Genomic DNA, 15,800 nt, shown 5'->3' on the forward strand with positions numbered 1-15,800 from the left:
TTTAAATCGTGAGGTCATGACAGTCAGGGCTCAGTGATCGATGTCTGTGATCCATCAGCGATGGAAGATGGCATCATCTGTTGGCCAGCCATATTCATTTGTATCCCTTTGTATCCATTTGTATCCTTTGTATCCACTTGTATCCATGGACAGAAATGTAAAATTAATCTTATCACTTATCGTACTAATGGTTGCTAGTGCAGCAACTACAGTAGGGGTGGGCAATCTGACGATTTTAGATCTTGGCTGATCCTCAAGGCATACACAACCAATTTTCAGGCGACCTGTAGAGATCGAGGTTTTGAATTAGTTATTTTTCTTGGTTCCAAGCTTTCTATAACCTCATTGACTAGCAGATTCACGCTACATTAACAAAAAAAATAGAGGGCAACAAAATGTCTATGCTGATTGGATGAAACCTCACGTGGTTCTTCATCGTATTGCGGAAGTTTTGTATATGACGAGCTTGTGCTAAAACATAATCTCCAGTGTGATGTTGTGTTGTAATGGTGCCAATGGAGGAATTCTGAGGCTATTTCCAGTCTGGTTGTGGTCTACAGGACATTTTAAAAATTAAGACAGAATATCACAAATTAGATCTAGGGATCATTAGTGCCATTAAGTAGATTATGATATGTTTCCTAGAAGCATCAGGGACAGGATCTTTCACTGGACACAACCCAAAACAGCAATAAAGACTGGTACTGTGAATCAGATTTGGCTTTGAGAACCACTATCTTGTCAGTGGGGATCACAAATCTTCTGCTTTTGATTTCAAGCACATCCTGATGCAGTTTTGTCCAAGAAGCAACTGGTAAATAAAGCAAATACACTACAAAATAAAAGCCACATGAGGCTGAGACGAGGGATAAATAATTTCCCCCAACACAAGAGAGAAAGAAAGAGATATAAAATTACCACCTTTTCAAAAACATTCATTAATATTCTACAGTTATCTTCCCTCTGACACACACACACACACACACACACACACACACACACGATACACATTCTGTATATATGGAGGCATTTTTCTGGAGATTAATTATTCCACGCTGCACTCCTTTGAAATGCCTGTTCTCGTGGTTGCCTTTATCTCTCTGGGAATGATAACAACGCTTCTTGTTGATTAATTGAATTTGTATTCTTGTGTGAGGTCGAACGCAGCACAGTGTGTGTGTGTGTGTGTGTGTGTGTGTGTGATTTGGGACGATGTGTTTCTTGTATTTTCGCAGCATCTCTTTACCTTGCATTCACACTCTGAGCAGACACAAAAATATTCAGGACATGCGGCTAAAAATACACAAAATATCTTGTTATCCCGCGCGACTGACACTCCTGTTGTCATGTAAATGGAGGAGAGAGGAGAGCAGGTTGTTTTCGTGTCTCAGTGAGCAGAATGATTTTAATTTCAGCGATATAAAAGCCAGATTTCTGTCTGTTTGTACTGGCAACTAATTTTCTTTTATTTGGCAGTAAAGAGCAGTGAAAGAGGTTAGAAAGCACTTCAGGACACTTCACATCAAACAGCGAGCCACTTCATTTTAGGAACAAGCGTGCACGCGCGCGCGCGTGTGTGTGTGTGTGTGTGTGTGTGTGTGTGTGTGTGAGTGAGTAACCAGCCTGCCTCCCAGTCTCCTCTACAGCTCCCTAAATCCTGTCACAATAATAAGCCTGATCACAGAACAGGCCTTTATCCATGGCGACATCTGTGGCACACACACACACACACACGGACACACACACAAACTCACACACACACTTTCTCCATTAGTGCTGCTCTATTTCAGCTCAGGCCTCAGCGTGTATATATGTGTGTGTGTGTGTATGTGAAGGCAGGCAGAGCTGCTCCAGAATCGTCCAATCAGCACTCGATACACTCTGTTTTATCTTCGTGTCCTTTCATCGCGCCCTTCATCACTTTTTAATTTTCTGGAGTGAAACCGCAGATAACGAAACAGAGGATGATAAAAATCCACGAGACGAGGCTGAAATAAACAGGCCAGCGTTGAATTTATTGTTATATAATGGCGACATACTGTATCACCGCAAGGATTTCTAGTCCATGAATTTGCTTCCTGACGATTTAAAAGATAAACCAGAAGACAAAGCATCTTTACGTCACCCTGCACACAGAACTAAACGCTGAGTCAGTCTCCTGCGTCACAGTCTTTTTGTTGCTGTTTTATCTGTTTTTTTACTTCTTTCTTAACTTGTTTTTTCCATCCATTGTTCTCCAGAAGCAGAATGAAAACCGTGGCAGCAAGAGTAACCTCAAAGTACATCAGCACTGCACTGCACTTACAGGACAGAGCTGACAGGAAATGGGGCGAGACAGAAGAGGTCGTAAAGGTCCACTCGAAATGTATGTTGTGTCTCATATTAGCAGAGGTGTCAAAAGTCCACACATTCTTTACAGAAGTAGAAGTACTGTTTCAACTTCTTTCCTGAAGTAAAAGTAATAAAGTACAGGCTCTGAAATGTACTCAAAGTATCAAAGTAAAAGTATCCCTCTGAAGGACATTTCTAGCAGCCATTTCTGGTCAAAGCTAACTGAAGCTCACTTCATATTAATATAATTCAAAGACTATTAAACTTAAAGGTAGAATCAGCAAGATTTGTCCCAGCTGTTCCTAAACGCACCACAAAGACAGTTGATTGTTGAGTCTCATTCCCAGGACGTCAAATATTAGCGACTTTGTAAAAGCAATTCAGGGCTCCATAGTATTTTTTCTAACTGGTTAGGTGCACCAGCATATAATATAGGCCCACACAATAATACATTTTAACACGTTCTTAAAACAATATGTAAATGATTGTAAAGAGTAATAAAGGTTCAACCAAAAGTTTTTTCTTTATTTAAATCATACGCAACAAGAAATTACAATAACCTCAATTTAAAAAAAATAAATTGCTAGATTTCAGGCACACCAGTGCGACCAATGAAAATGTTTAGTCACACTTGACAGATTGTTTTGTGCACCTTGGAGCCCTACCTACACCTATTGTGCATGCATACTGGCAAAAAAAAAAAGGCTGAAGGATTTGAAAGAAAATCTGAGTCCTGGGACAACTTTTAATGCTGGTGTACATTCAAAACCCTGTCCAGAGGTTGTTTCTAGGGCAGAGTGGGTTACTCTTGGACAGGACGTTGGTGATGCTCTCAATGTGAGTAAAGTACAAGAACAAGAACATGTACTAGTGACTTTTTAGGGCGGCTTTCTGTTTTTCTGACTTCCCATGCTGCTCTGATGTATTTTCAACCTCAGTTCCTAATTTTTGTGTTTTCACGTACAAGTTACAGCAGGATTAAGACCTGTCAAAATCATATATAAGATATTTTAAGGACAAAAAATATTGGGTTATTGGACTTTGGGTACTTAGATTTTGGGTAGATAAGATCTGAAAACCCTGCAGAGTGAAAACCATACCATGGTGGCAGCTGTGGCTCAGGGGTTAGAACAATTCCCCTGGTCTGCATGTCGCAGAGTCCTTGGGAAAGATACTGAACCCCAAACTGCTCCTTATGTGGTGGTCGGCACATTGCATGGCAGCCACTGGCATCAGTTTGTGAATGTATGTATGAATTACTGTACGTTGCTTTGGACAAAAGCGTCTGCTAAATGCCTGAAATGTAAATATCATACATTTTAAAGATGCACCTTTTTATTTGAACTTCCCCTGGCATGTTTGTGTCGCCGTGTCTGTCCTAGTGCACCTTTTTCCTAAACATTCAAACAGTGCTAGCAGCAGGCAGGTAACGGCAAGCAGGCTTACGCTAATAATGGTGACTAGCAAAAAACAATTGTTTCGTCTCCTTGCCAAATTTTGTTTTTGTCCTCATGTTTCCAGTTATTGTTAACTGTTCTTGTTGTTAAGCCGTGTGTTAATGGAATCAGTACATTTTACTGCTCTTGACTGCTTACAATTATTTACAATGATTATTAAATTATTATTGTGTTTTATTTTATGGACAAAAGCAATAAAGAAAAGGGTTTCTGCTCATTCAGGCCTAAACTGTGTTAACTGGGCCGATGACATTGTCTTGACTGCAGACCCGTAAATGGAATCGCATCAAAATCATATCATGACAGACTTTTTGATATCATCAAATACTGCTTTGTCGTTAAAAAAATTGACATATCTTATCGCAACGAAAAGCGATGATTTACACCCCTACTGTATAATCAAAGTCAGCAAAATTTAGCACAGTGGTTTTCTACCTCGATTACCCATTTCTCTTTCCCTTCATGCTGGAAAATAAAAGAACCAGGAGACCAGACCGGAGCCTCACGACGCTGCCCTGAAAAAGAAGCTACAACCTGGCCTGAACGTCCAGGGCTCCCCCGTCTCCTCCCCCAGGAGCTCCAGACCTGACAGTGATGAATGAAACACTGCAGCTAATGTCTGGCTGGGGGATATTGGAGAGTCCACACACACACACACACACACACACACACACACACACACACACACACACACACAGTGAGAGAAAAGATTGCCTCAACTGCTCTGCAATTAAATCTACAAAGTAACCTCCCCCCCACCCTTTCCTCCTCCTCCTCCCCCTCCTCCTCCTGTGTCTCTCTCTGATTGCCTGGTTTCTTCATCTTCCTCCTCCTCTCTTTCCTTATCATCATCCTCCTTCTACATCTCCCTCCTCCACCCATTTTCCACCGTGTTTCTCTCTCCCTCCATCTGAGCCTCTCAATCAGCTCTTCTGATTGCCATCGTCGTTTTTATTACTGCCCATCATTACAGTCGTCAGTGTTATCCTCATTGTTCTGCTGCTGACAGCCTTCTGTGCTCGTCTCACAACACACAGGACGTCTCAAGGAAGCCGTGCACTTAAATTACTCATGTTTCTTAGAATAAAAACATTCTGCTTTAATGGGCTTCGGACACAATGGACAAGGTTGTCGTTGAGGATTGCTGCCGCCCGGATGTGTTGTGGAGGACTTCATCTTAAAAAACACTTGTTGAAAATGATGAAGGTTGTACATTGTGTTGGACTGCTTAAAATTGTAGAGGCCAGTTTCCCACATGAAAGCAGAGACATGAAGGTTGCTGGCTCGATTCCCCAGATCCAATAAGTGTTGTAAAGCGCTTTGAGCTGTCAGTAGACCGGAAAAGCACTTTAGAAATGCAAGTCCATTTACCATATTTATCATCAACTAAATGTAAATAAAGTGTCCTGCTGGCGATTGCAAAACTGGTGACTTTTTTTTATTTTTCAATAAATTACCTACAATGGATTTGGGTAGATTAATTCCAGATTGAATCCAAAATTTGGGGTTTTTTCACTCAATTTAGAGCAAAAAACTTCTCTTTGTCACTTTCCTCGATGCATGGTGGGTCAGGATCTCAGTCACAACACCGTTTAACAGCATCCATATGATTATAAACAGTCGGCGGATACATTCTTAGATTTACAGGTGGAAACTACACAGATCTCAACGTTATGATGTGTACCGTCACGCCTCTTTTGGTTCCGCAACACCGGCATGCTGTATGAAGTGACAAACTGGAGCGGCTTGTTTCAGTGTGACAATACAAAGGCGGTTTAGAGGCAAGACTTTGTTGTGGCGATATTGCACAATCTCTGTGTGAAAAGGGCTCATATTTTACTTGGGCAGTCCGTGTTCCAGGATATTAGACTCCTTTTATTTTCTTAATCCGTCTGAGAGAGCAACACCATCCATGATTGATGCTATCTAGTATTACATCCCTCCTGTAAATGCACTGACTGTGATGCGGCCTCTCCTTTTTAATGTAGTACTTATGACGTTGTTTTGTAAGTGCACTTGGTTGTTGCGATGTCGCTTGGTGCATGTTGGTTTTGATCGGCTACATAATTAACGTGGCTGAAAAATCCTGAACACAAGGTGTGTTTTTTAGTCAACTATACTGTATAAAAGTTTCTGCAGATGAAGAAAGCAGACAGCGTTGCTGGTAGAGAGAAACAGAGAGGCAAGGAAAGCCAGTGTGCATTCATGAAGGTGGACAATTACAGTATAGCAACAGTGCAATGTCGGCGGACTCTTAAAGGGGTGCTATGTAGTAGATTTAATTGCAGAGCAGTTGAAGCAATCTTTTCTCTCACTGTTTGTGTGTGTGTGTGTGTGTGTGTGTGTGTGTGTGTGTGTGTGTGAGAGAGCTGTAGGCTTTGACTCGATCGATCACTCAGAGCCATTAGCAGTGAGTGTGTGTGTGTGTGCTGTAGGATGGTGGGGTGAAGAAAAACAGAACTTAATACACTTTCCACTGTAAAGACGGACTGATGAGAACCTCTCAGACATGTTTTAAAGTAATGGCTTTATGCATTCACGACGTACCGTACTGTAAGTCTACGCTGTGGACCGATCGACTCAATGCTCACAAGATATCTGGTACTCAAGATTATTTGTAGTCAATAAATGTAGAGGTTGTTTACTGCAACATGTTTACAGGCTTTTATAAACATCAATACATCTATAATATGTTAAGAAAACCACTTCATCATACTGTGTACATTATTATGTGGTTCCTGTGATTAATGCTAAACTATAGTATAGCAGCTACTAAGTAAAGAGCAAGCACTTTAGCATTGCTATGTTAAGGAATAAAAGGTTGCAGTGTTTACATGGAAGGAAGTGTGAGAGAAAAGACAGATGTGCATTGGTTTCAGTCAATCAGACCAACAGACTTTAGTTGACACAGACATTGAAATTTCTGACTATCTCCTGCAGAAATGGGCACAAACGTACTTCTAAAAACCACCAATGATTGCTGTTACACCTAGTTTCCACATATGTGAATTATGTTTTTACGGAGGGGAGGAAATTCTCAAACACATCGGATATCACAGAGATTCCCATAAGAATGAACGGACTTATGGTTGGCGTGCTCCTTCATAAACATACGTATGTGGAAGTTGTTACCCATTTCTGAAGCCAGATACGGATTGAATAGATCAAATAAATGTCAATTTGTGTAAATGGTAAATATATTTCATGCTGCATGAATATGATTATTCTGTTTTGGAGGCAGGAAATAAGCACAGCTCTGGCACTTTAGCGACTCATAAAACTGCTGAGGTTCAAGTGTTAGCAGGTAACACATTGCCATACTTACATCCCACATATGCAGGAAAACAAAAATATTTATTTGGTTGTATGAAAAATCCAGTCGAACATGCACTCTTCTGAATAGTTGGATTTTGAAGCTTTTCAAGATCATTAAACTCTCTTCTGATTCAGTCAAATACACCTTTTACACCAAGAATCATCTTGTGTTTCCAGATAAAACAACATTAACGCTCGATAACCGAACCAACACAGTTAACCTCTCAGCCTCATTCTCTCTCTGCCTCCATCTTTTCATCTCCACCTCTCTGCTGATCTATAGGTCTCCCTCATCTGGTATGTCGCTCACGTTCTCCCCTAAACGCCCGTCATTTTGCCCTTCAAGGTTATCGGGCCAGTGTGTAAACAACAAAGAGCTCCGCTGATGGGATCTCGCACAAAAAAACACATTCATTCACTGGAATCCCTCTGTGTTGTCGTGGTAACGGCTGTTACAAAGGTGGATGCACTGAAGAGCGTCAGCCTGAACCTGATAACACTGCACAGTCACTTAACAGGTACAAGAGATGAGATGGAAGCTCTGATATACAGGTTTATAACACCAGCTTCACCTGGATTCACCTGCTAAACATGGCTGTAAGTATGTGGACACCTGAACGTTACACCCACATGTGATTGTTGAACAATGGAGGAGGAAGTATTCTCATATATCATGTAATCAGATCACTATTACGCACGCATTAATGTGGAAATCAGGATTTTAATGTTGTAGTTTTTTGAGATGAAGCTCATTTTGAACTCTTCTGCACAGGAATTAAACTTACGATCATTTTCATTATGGTTTAATCTTCTGATTGTTTTCTCCATTAATTGATTGATTGTTTGGTTTGTAAATATTCTGAAAATAGTGAGAAATGCCCGGACAATGATCCAGTGCCCAAAATGACACCATTGCAATATTTGTTTTGTCCAAACAACATGTATAAAATTCAATTTCTGTCCAAATTTCATTTTGATATGTAGTGGTAGTGGATGTAGGGATGAAATGGAGAACCAAAACCGTTGAGAACTGGTTCCAACTAATCTAATCCATCAGCATCATATGTCTCAGAGGTTATTAACTCCTTGCATCTATGCTCGCATGTTTCTCTGACAGTTATGCATTGCAAAAGAAAGACGTCAAACTCATGCAGGAACATTGCGACAAGGAGTCGTGACAAGGAGGAAGAAACGGTCCAAAGTGTGGCTTCATTTCACAAAGAGAGATGACAAAGGTAAAAGTGTTGAAACACCAGTAATATGGTGAAACATCTTTCTATGTAACATGAGCTTCAATTCCAGGAATGACATGTATTTGTCGCTCTACATGAGTGCCACTGCTTCCTAACGAGGCAGCATGTTTGTTACCTAGCTAAATATTCTGGGTTGAAATAACGTTAGCATCATGCAGGCAGTTTTAGCAATTTTTTTCATTGACAAAGAAAACCAAAATAAAGAAAAAATGAAGACTGTCCGTTTTAGATGATAAGACAGTTGCTGCAGCTAGATGTCAGGCTGCAGCCAGCTCAATTAAAACCGATCAGGAATAAGAGAATCAACCGACAGGCAGAATAGATAATGGCATTGGTATCAATAAATTTTATCAATTACCTCTTTAGGTAGAAATAGAAAGTGACTCAAGTAAAGTACAAGTACAACAGTGTGAAGAGAGCGCTTGTATTCTGTAGAATTAAATGTTACTCAAGCAGTCTGGACCTGGGATTGATCATTTTAGACAAAAGTAAGTTTCTTGAGTTTAAATCACATGTTAGTTCCTGATGAACAAGAGTAGGGTAGCTGTTGTTAATCTAATCATTCATTATTCAGTCATTGTTTAATCCTGTCAAAAAAATGGCAAATGGCTGTCCAAAGAGATGTCTTTCAATTGCTTGTTTTGTCTGAGAAGTCTAAATCCACTTAATTTTCAATAACATGCTTCGAAGAATAGGTAGAAAAAGCTCACATTTAAGAAGCTGTAACAAGCCAGTGTTCTGGGCTTTCACACTAAATAGTTTGCTCTTAGGATTCGGTTAATTATCAGAATTAATGGATCGATTATCTTTCAATTCACCACTTGAACATTTTTTGTTCATCGTAGTCCACTCCACTACGTTTTCTCTGCTTCTGAGGTGCAAAAACACCAACAAAGAAATTAGTCTTTCTATCTGAAATGATGGATACAGTTGCGTTATCTTTGCCAACTAAAGCTCAGTGAATTAACTGGTACTTGGAGAGCAACTGGAGTTGCTGCAGGCTGTTCATATGGAGAGAATCAAAACAGCTGGCCAAAGGGGTTTCTGGCTTCAACTGAGCGGCAGCTTCCAGCTCATGGCGTGTGGTGCCAAGAAACAACTTTTTGTTTTTTAAATAAACTTGTAGAAATCACAGTCTCATTAGCACATCATCACTCCTGATATTTATATCAACCTCAACGAGTCTCTCCAAATATCCTCTGTAAAAAAAATTACACGTTCCACCACAGAAGGCTGCAATAATAATGATTTACACCTGCTCATTAAGAAAGCAGCTGCTGGATGTCTGAACACATCTGTGTGAAACTGTGATGAAGATGACATTAACTTCTTCATTAAGCTTCAGTTTTCACTTTTTCCATCTGTGTGTGTGGGTGGGGGTGGAGGGGTTTACAGGGCAGAGTTAAATGTTGATGATAATGCCCAAGTAACAAGAAACCACTGTAACTAATGAGTTTTATACAATATAGTAATCTTACGAGTCTAATGTTTTCTGCTTCACCAGAAAAGACGTCACATTGTAACCTCAGTTGCATGGTGGGTAATGTAGGCAGCAGGGTTTGAAAAGAAAGAAGAATGTGTGGAATAAAAAAGGTGATATCTCTGGTTATGCTGTATTGATTTTGATCATTTGTTTATAAACTGTCCATAATGAGTCCAACAGAGTTATAGGAGTGCAATGTTAGACCAGTGGACTGGATTAAGAGGCAATTCATCAGATTACCTGCAGCTTCCTCTGGACTTTATACTACTTTTTCACATATGCAGTAGCACTCCCCAAGACCTGTAAACACTCTTTCATGTGAAAAATTGGTAGAGTTACCCCACATATGTCAGGTTCTTACCTACATCAGTAACCAAACAATGGGGGAAAAGCAGTCTGTGGGTATTCCTAGTGGTGTCTTTTAGCTTGTAGCTGAGGTTTGTAATTCTCGGAAGTCATTTAAAAAATGTTGATGACTCATCCTGCACTCAGGGTGTATTAGTTCAGCATCTAATTAAATGCTTTCTGAATTTTTACGACGCTGTCATGGATGCATTAAAAAGAAAGTGGTCCTGGGGTCTGGTCCTCATTGATTACTGTACAAAAACACATCTTAAAAACTTGTTAAACTTAAGTTCCTTCAGTGTTTGTAGCAAAAAGCACATTCAGCACAATTGGCTACTGTGAATGGCAATCACTATCCACCCTTGGGTTAGGGTTAGGGTTATCCCTAACCCACCATCACCCAGAGAGGGCAGTAAAAAACTGCTTTTTAGCCTGGTGTTGATATACATATACACCAGCCAATCCAAAAGTTCTGATTACTTTTTTGATGTTAATATTTAATCATTTAAAAAAAAAAGTTTTTATTTATTGAAAATGACTTCTCACTGCCCACCTGCAGTACCTTCACGGCCCACCAGGAGTTGCGGACCACACTTTTGGAATCTCTGCTTTAGCCAGTGACAGCTGGACAAATTGAATCCAGATCATGTGATATGATTAAAATCTCCAGAACATGACTAAATGGACTTTGTAGTGGGGTTGTTTTGTCAACAAGATGAATATTTAACTTTCAGTCACAGCTATCAACAGCAACCAAGTCAACTGCATAAAGATATTCAAGAGGTCAAACAAAATGGAAACACCTGCTTTGGTCTAAGGTTTAGGATTTTCTAGGCCCCTCACCATCTGATTAAGATTCAAGGGGCTACGATGCAATTATAAAACAATTCACATTTTGATGAAGCAAAACTTATGATTCCTCTACATGATTTATTTTTCCTTGCTGTGTGACGACTTGTTCCACTTTTTGAAACATAGCATTTTTTGCAATTAACCTGATGTGGCAGATGGTTTGAGAAAGTCGTCTTTGGAAATTGGAAAAGGGAAGGCACTTAAAAAATACTTGGCAGGTGATAGGACGAACCATCTGTCTACCACCATCTATCATGGGCTAGCTTCAACCAATCAGATCAACAGCTGAAGCGTGCTACCACCAGCGGAGCCAGTTGGTAAATCAAACTCTTGCCAAAGCCAATCGAGAGAAGAGTGAAAACATCCTTTTCATCGAGAAAGGCCTTCAGTACCTATCTTTGGTCTTATTTCAATGAAATAAATTCTCCAATTCCGACATGACTGATGCTATAGCAGCAACGCTAACCTTTTTAGGAGCCGCCATTGTTTGTCTCAAACGAACAGGCGCCTCTTTTGCCCGGAGCTGCCAGTAGTTCCTCGTAGGGTGCTAACTGGTCCAAACCACTGTGGGTAGGCCTTAAGCATGATCTCATGAATCCAGCTATCTCACAAAGTAATTCTGTAATGTCCAATTATTAAAAAAAACCAGATGAATTTACTTCCTTTATCTTTGATAATGCTCAGCCATCTTCGCCAAAACTCAGCAGCTAGCTTAGGACGTAAACACAGCGCACAGGTTAACGTCCAATTGTGACCAACGGTGTTAAATGTCCAATTATCAACCATTTCTGCATCAAGATATAATCTTTCATAAGAGAGTCACAATATATCTAAGAATCCATTGTTTCCCCACTGTTACTTTGGTCTTTAGGCTTCTGGCCCAACCGGGTTTTGAGACAAATGATCACATTAACAACACATCAAACATCTCTCTGCGCTTCAACTCTACATGAAGATTTAGTGCTTACACTAACATGAAACCATTTTCACAACATACTTTCACTTCCAATTGGTTTTGGTCAAAGACGTTTCAAAGCCCAACAAGCATTCGTTCACAAACCTCTTGCTTGGCGCGGCGTTGGCCTTCCTCTGGCTACTAGTAGACTTTGAAGTCAAACATCCGTCCTTGTCCTGTTCAGAGTCAACGTTTGGCTAAACGAAAAAATTTACTAGATGCTACTTGGCTGACATTAAAATCACAGGTCGGCTTATCGGATATTGCTTCACTTTGTCTCTGAAACCCGGTCTTGTCCGATGTCTCCGATTGCAGAATATTGCTCAAAAAAGAGAAAATCGCTTGTTTTGTTTTTGGTTTCCATAGCCCTTTCAGAAGCCGAGTTTTCGGTCAAAGTACTTTTTCTCTCTCTTCTTTTCGGAGCCGAGACAGATATTGTCCCCATCCACCACCACCACCAGCACCACCACCACCACCACCACGCCTGGACATTTCTTGATTTCCTCTGGCGCTGCAGCCCTGAGCCAGACAGACAAAGGAGGGGAAGCCCTGCCAAGTCTCTCCACTGCAGGCATGGCTTTTTCCTTTCCTCTCTGCTCCCTCGCTCTTTCTTCGTCTCTGTCGATTGTGGCAGCGTTCCCGAGAAGCTTTGGCGATGGTCCAGCCTGTCTGCCACTCCGTCTGAACCCATCCATCCATCCATCCATCCCATCCATCCCAACCGTCCTTTTGCAGTGGACCCCCGCCCTCCTAACCCCTCCACTTCCACTTCCTCCTTCCCCCGTCCAACCCCCACGAAAAAATACTCAACACACTTTGCGTAAATCGACCCAAAATAAAATTGAAAGACTCATTTAAAATCACTCAAAGGTTTGACTCTCTCCTCCTCCCATCCTACCATTTCTTTCTGTCTCTTTAAAACTGAACCCAAACAGAGTCAATATATCATCTCCACACAACCTTTACACTCGCTCCTTATTTCTGTCATCTTTCCTCTGTTAAATGTTAAAGGGTAGTGAGTGAGTGTGTGTGTGTCTGAACGAGTGTGTGTCTTGTGTCTTTTGTTCGGTGCCAGTGCAGATCTATTCATCATTTGCCAAGACTCAGCGCCCTCACTTGTAGTGAAGAGGGGGCAGATCAGTGCCAACTGCCCCGACTGCCAACTTACTGCTGCTGTCGGTCTGTTTATACACACACAAAACTCTCAACTGTCTCACAAACACACACTTTTGTTTCAGCCACAGACATGTTAGAGTGACAATTATCCTTTAGAATAAATAAATAAATCAACAGATGTATGGATTATTAAAAGACAACACTGATATTCAAGAACAGGAGATGATAATATCATTATTTAATGCTTTTATAATTGATGAAGCAAGAATTCAATATTGTCTTTATAGAGTTTTACAATATTCTTCGGTCTACATTATTGTTTCATAGCAAATTGTGCTTAATAATAAAAGGCTTTACTTTATTGAAAATGATTTTTATATATGTAAAGATGTTTCTGAGATGATGCAGAAAGGTGAAACATTTCATTATTGCTTTGAATATTGATTTTGATTGTTTTATGTGATTACCAGTGTTGGGGGTAACAGTTAGTAACACATTTCTTTAAGAGTAATATAACGAGTTAAAAATATTTATTCCTATCTCATAATAGATTTTTAGATTTAGGCTATTTAATTGTTCTATATAGGTTATTTGGGCATTTTGTTCATAGTAACTAAAAAGTAGTGTAATAAGTCATTTATTCCTCTGTGCAGACAGTAATATTGTAACGTAATGTATTACTTTAAAATGAAGGTAACTAAAAATATGTAATTTATCGCATTTTGAAAGCAACTTGCCCAAAACTGGTGATTATGCACACATTTACTGTACAGTGACTTTATGCAAAAGTCATGTCATAATTGATTGATAGTAGAGATGGAAAGATTTCCATACTTTATTAATGACGTAAAAAATAACTGTGCATCAATAATATATGTTATAACCATCTAATTTGGTTTAATCACACTGAAAACTAGGTTTTCAGGCACTTCTGTATTACTAAGTTGGATATATCTGAGATTTCAGAAGAATCCTAGTTTCACAGGGTTGCTTGATGATTCAGACCAACGCAGACCTGCACAGCTTTGATTGCCGTCTTGCTGGGTGCACTGCATGGTGAGTGATTTTGTCTGACTTGCTCTGTAGGCTCACATAAGACATGGCAACCTTGTGGGACAACGACATGAGAAATTGAGTTTCTCTCTACGAGAACCGAAATGTTTGATGGGAAATGACTTGCCAGTAGATCGAGCTGAGTGCTTATCGGGAGCTTTTACCCTGAAATGCTCCACAAAAGTTCTACATATATTAATAATGTATATAATCCGCGATAATACGAAGCCAAATTGCTTTCATGGACTTAACAAGTTCAGCATTTACAAACTGTGATTACAGCACAGCAGGTGGCTCTTAGCACCGTGAAAGTTGGTCTGCAATCCAACTACATCACTGGCATTCAACATGATCAACTTCCATCATGACACTGAGCAGTAAACAATGTATTTAATGAGTACATTTCTGATCATTACAATTAAATGAATTTGTGCAACCTCCATAAATGCAAATGAACTGACACAAGACAGACAAATGTGAACAAATAACAGGCTGGTTGTAAGTTATATAAACACAAGTTATCAACCGACACTTTTAGATGTTTTGCAGTTGTTGCTGCTGCTGTATAACTTAATTTCAGGTTTTATTCTTATGCTTTTATTTATTTATTGTGTTTCTGCACTTCTATCTTCTTGTTTCCTACATCTTTAATGAGTCAATTAGTCAGGAAATGGTTTCATACTTTTAATCTGTACTTGTGTCCATCCTCTTACAGTAACAGTGATGTTTATCAGTAGCACAGGAAGCTAATCCTCCTCTGAGTCCTCCCTCGACTATAACCGATTACTCTCGTCTCATTTCGGGTCGAGGCTGAACTCATCTCTCACTTGCTTTGGACCTGCTCTGCATCTTTATAATTCAGTATGTTTCGTCGTGTAAAGTATACCCATACACGTTATTCTACGATAACCAGAACACCGTACAACCCACGAAAGTTGCTCATATTAGCTTGTTAGCTAACATGGTTGTATCATAAAGTTGTGTAACTTCGCTACAGAAGCTGACATTAGCATGCTAAAGCTAGCTCCAGACTTACCGGATACTTTGATGCCGTCTGTCCGGCCGGGTAGTGCTGTCTCCGGGGTCGGCATCTGGGCTTTAGAGGCCATCTCTCCCATCCTGCTGTTGACAAAATGACGCCAAATCAGACGGACCCTGGAGGAGGAGACCATTGAACCAACAGCAGCACTGACACACTCCTGCTGCACACCGAGGGCTAGCTCAGTTAGCTACATAACAAGCTAGCTTACCTAACTGTCAACACAGGGCTTGTGTAATCTCAAAGTCCCCACGTGTTACTGACCATGAGCACAAACAAGGCGTCATGCCACATATATACAGTTATCGCATGTTATAAGACAGTTATCTCTCATGAATACGTCAGAATTACTGCTCAAATGATGACTTAACAGTAATTATTTAGAGAAAATATTAGTAATTTACTTATTTCCTCTCTTTAATTGGCATCACATGTGCGCCGAATTCACCAGACAACTTTGTTTTTTCTTCAGTTAGTTGATAGTACACTTTAAAGATATGTACCATTATCAGTAAGTAAAATAACACTAATTTGTTAATTTTACGAGTGGAGTTTGGTGATGGTACAAGCTACAGTTGTCCTGCAGAATAGTTCCATTGGC

The 15,800-nt window shown here is 40.1% G+C and overlaps 1 protein-coding gene across 1 annotated transcript in view; it reads right to left on the bottom strand.

Annotated features, from left to right (window-relative positions):
* The window catches only part of msraa (methionine sulfoxide reductase Aa), a 40,195-nt gene extending 24,783 nt beyond the window's left edge, over positions 1-15,412 (bottom strand). The window contains exon 1 of the mRNA XM_084377740.1: positions 15,197-15,412. Coding sequence (XP_084233866.1) covers positions 15,197-15,332 — 136 coding nt within the window. The 5' untranslated portion in view covers positions 15,333-15,412. The remainder of the gene's footprint in view (positions 1-15,196) is intronic.
* Positions 15,413-15,800: the final 388 nt, after the last annotated feature.

Source organism: Pagrus pagrus (assembly GCF_965226575.1).
Source record: "Pagrus pagrus genome assembly, chromosome: 16".
In the NCBI taxonomy this organism is placed as follows: Eukaryota; Metazoa; Chordata; class Actinopteri; order Spariformes; family Sparidae; genus Pagrus; species Pagrus pagrus.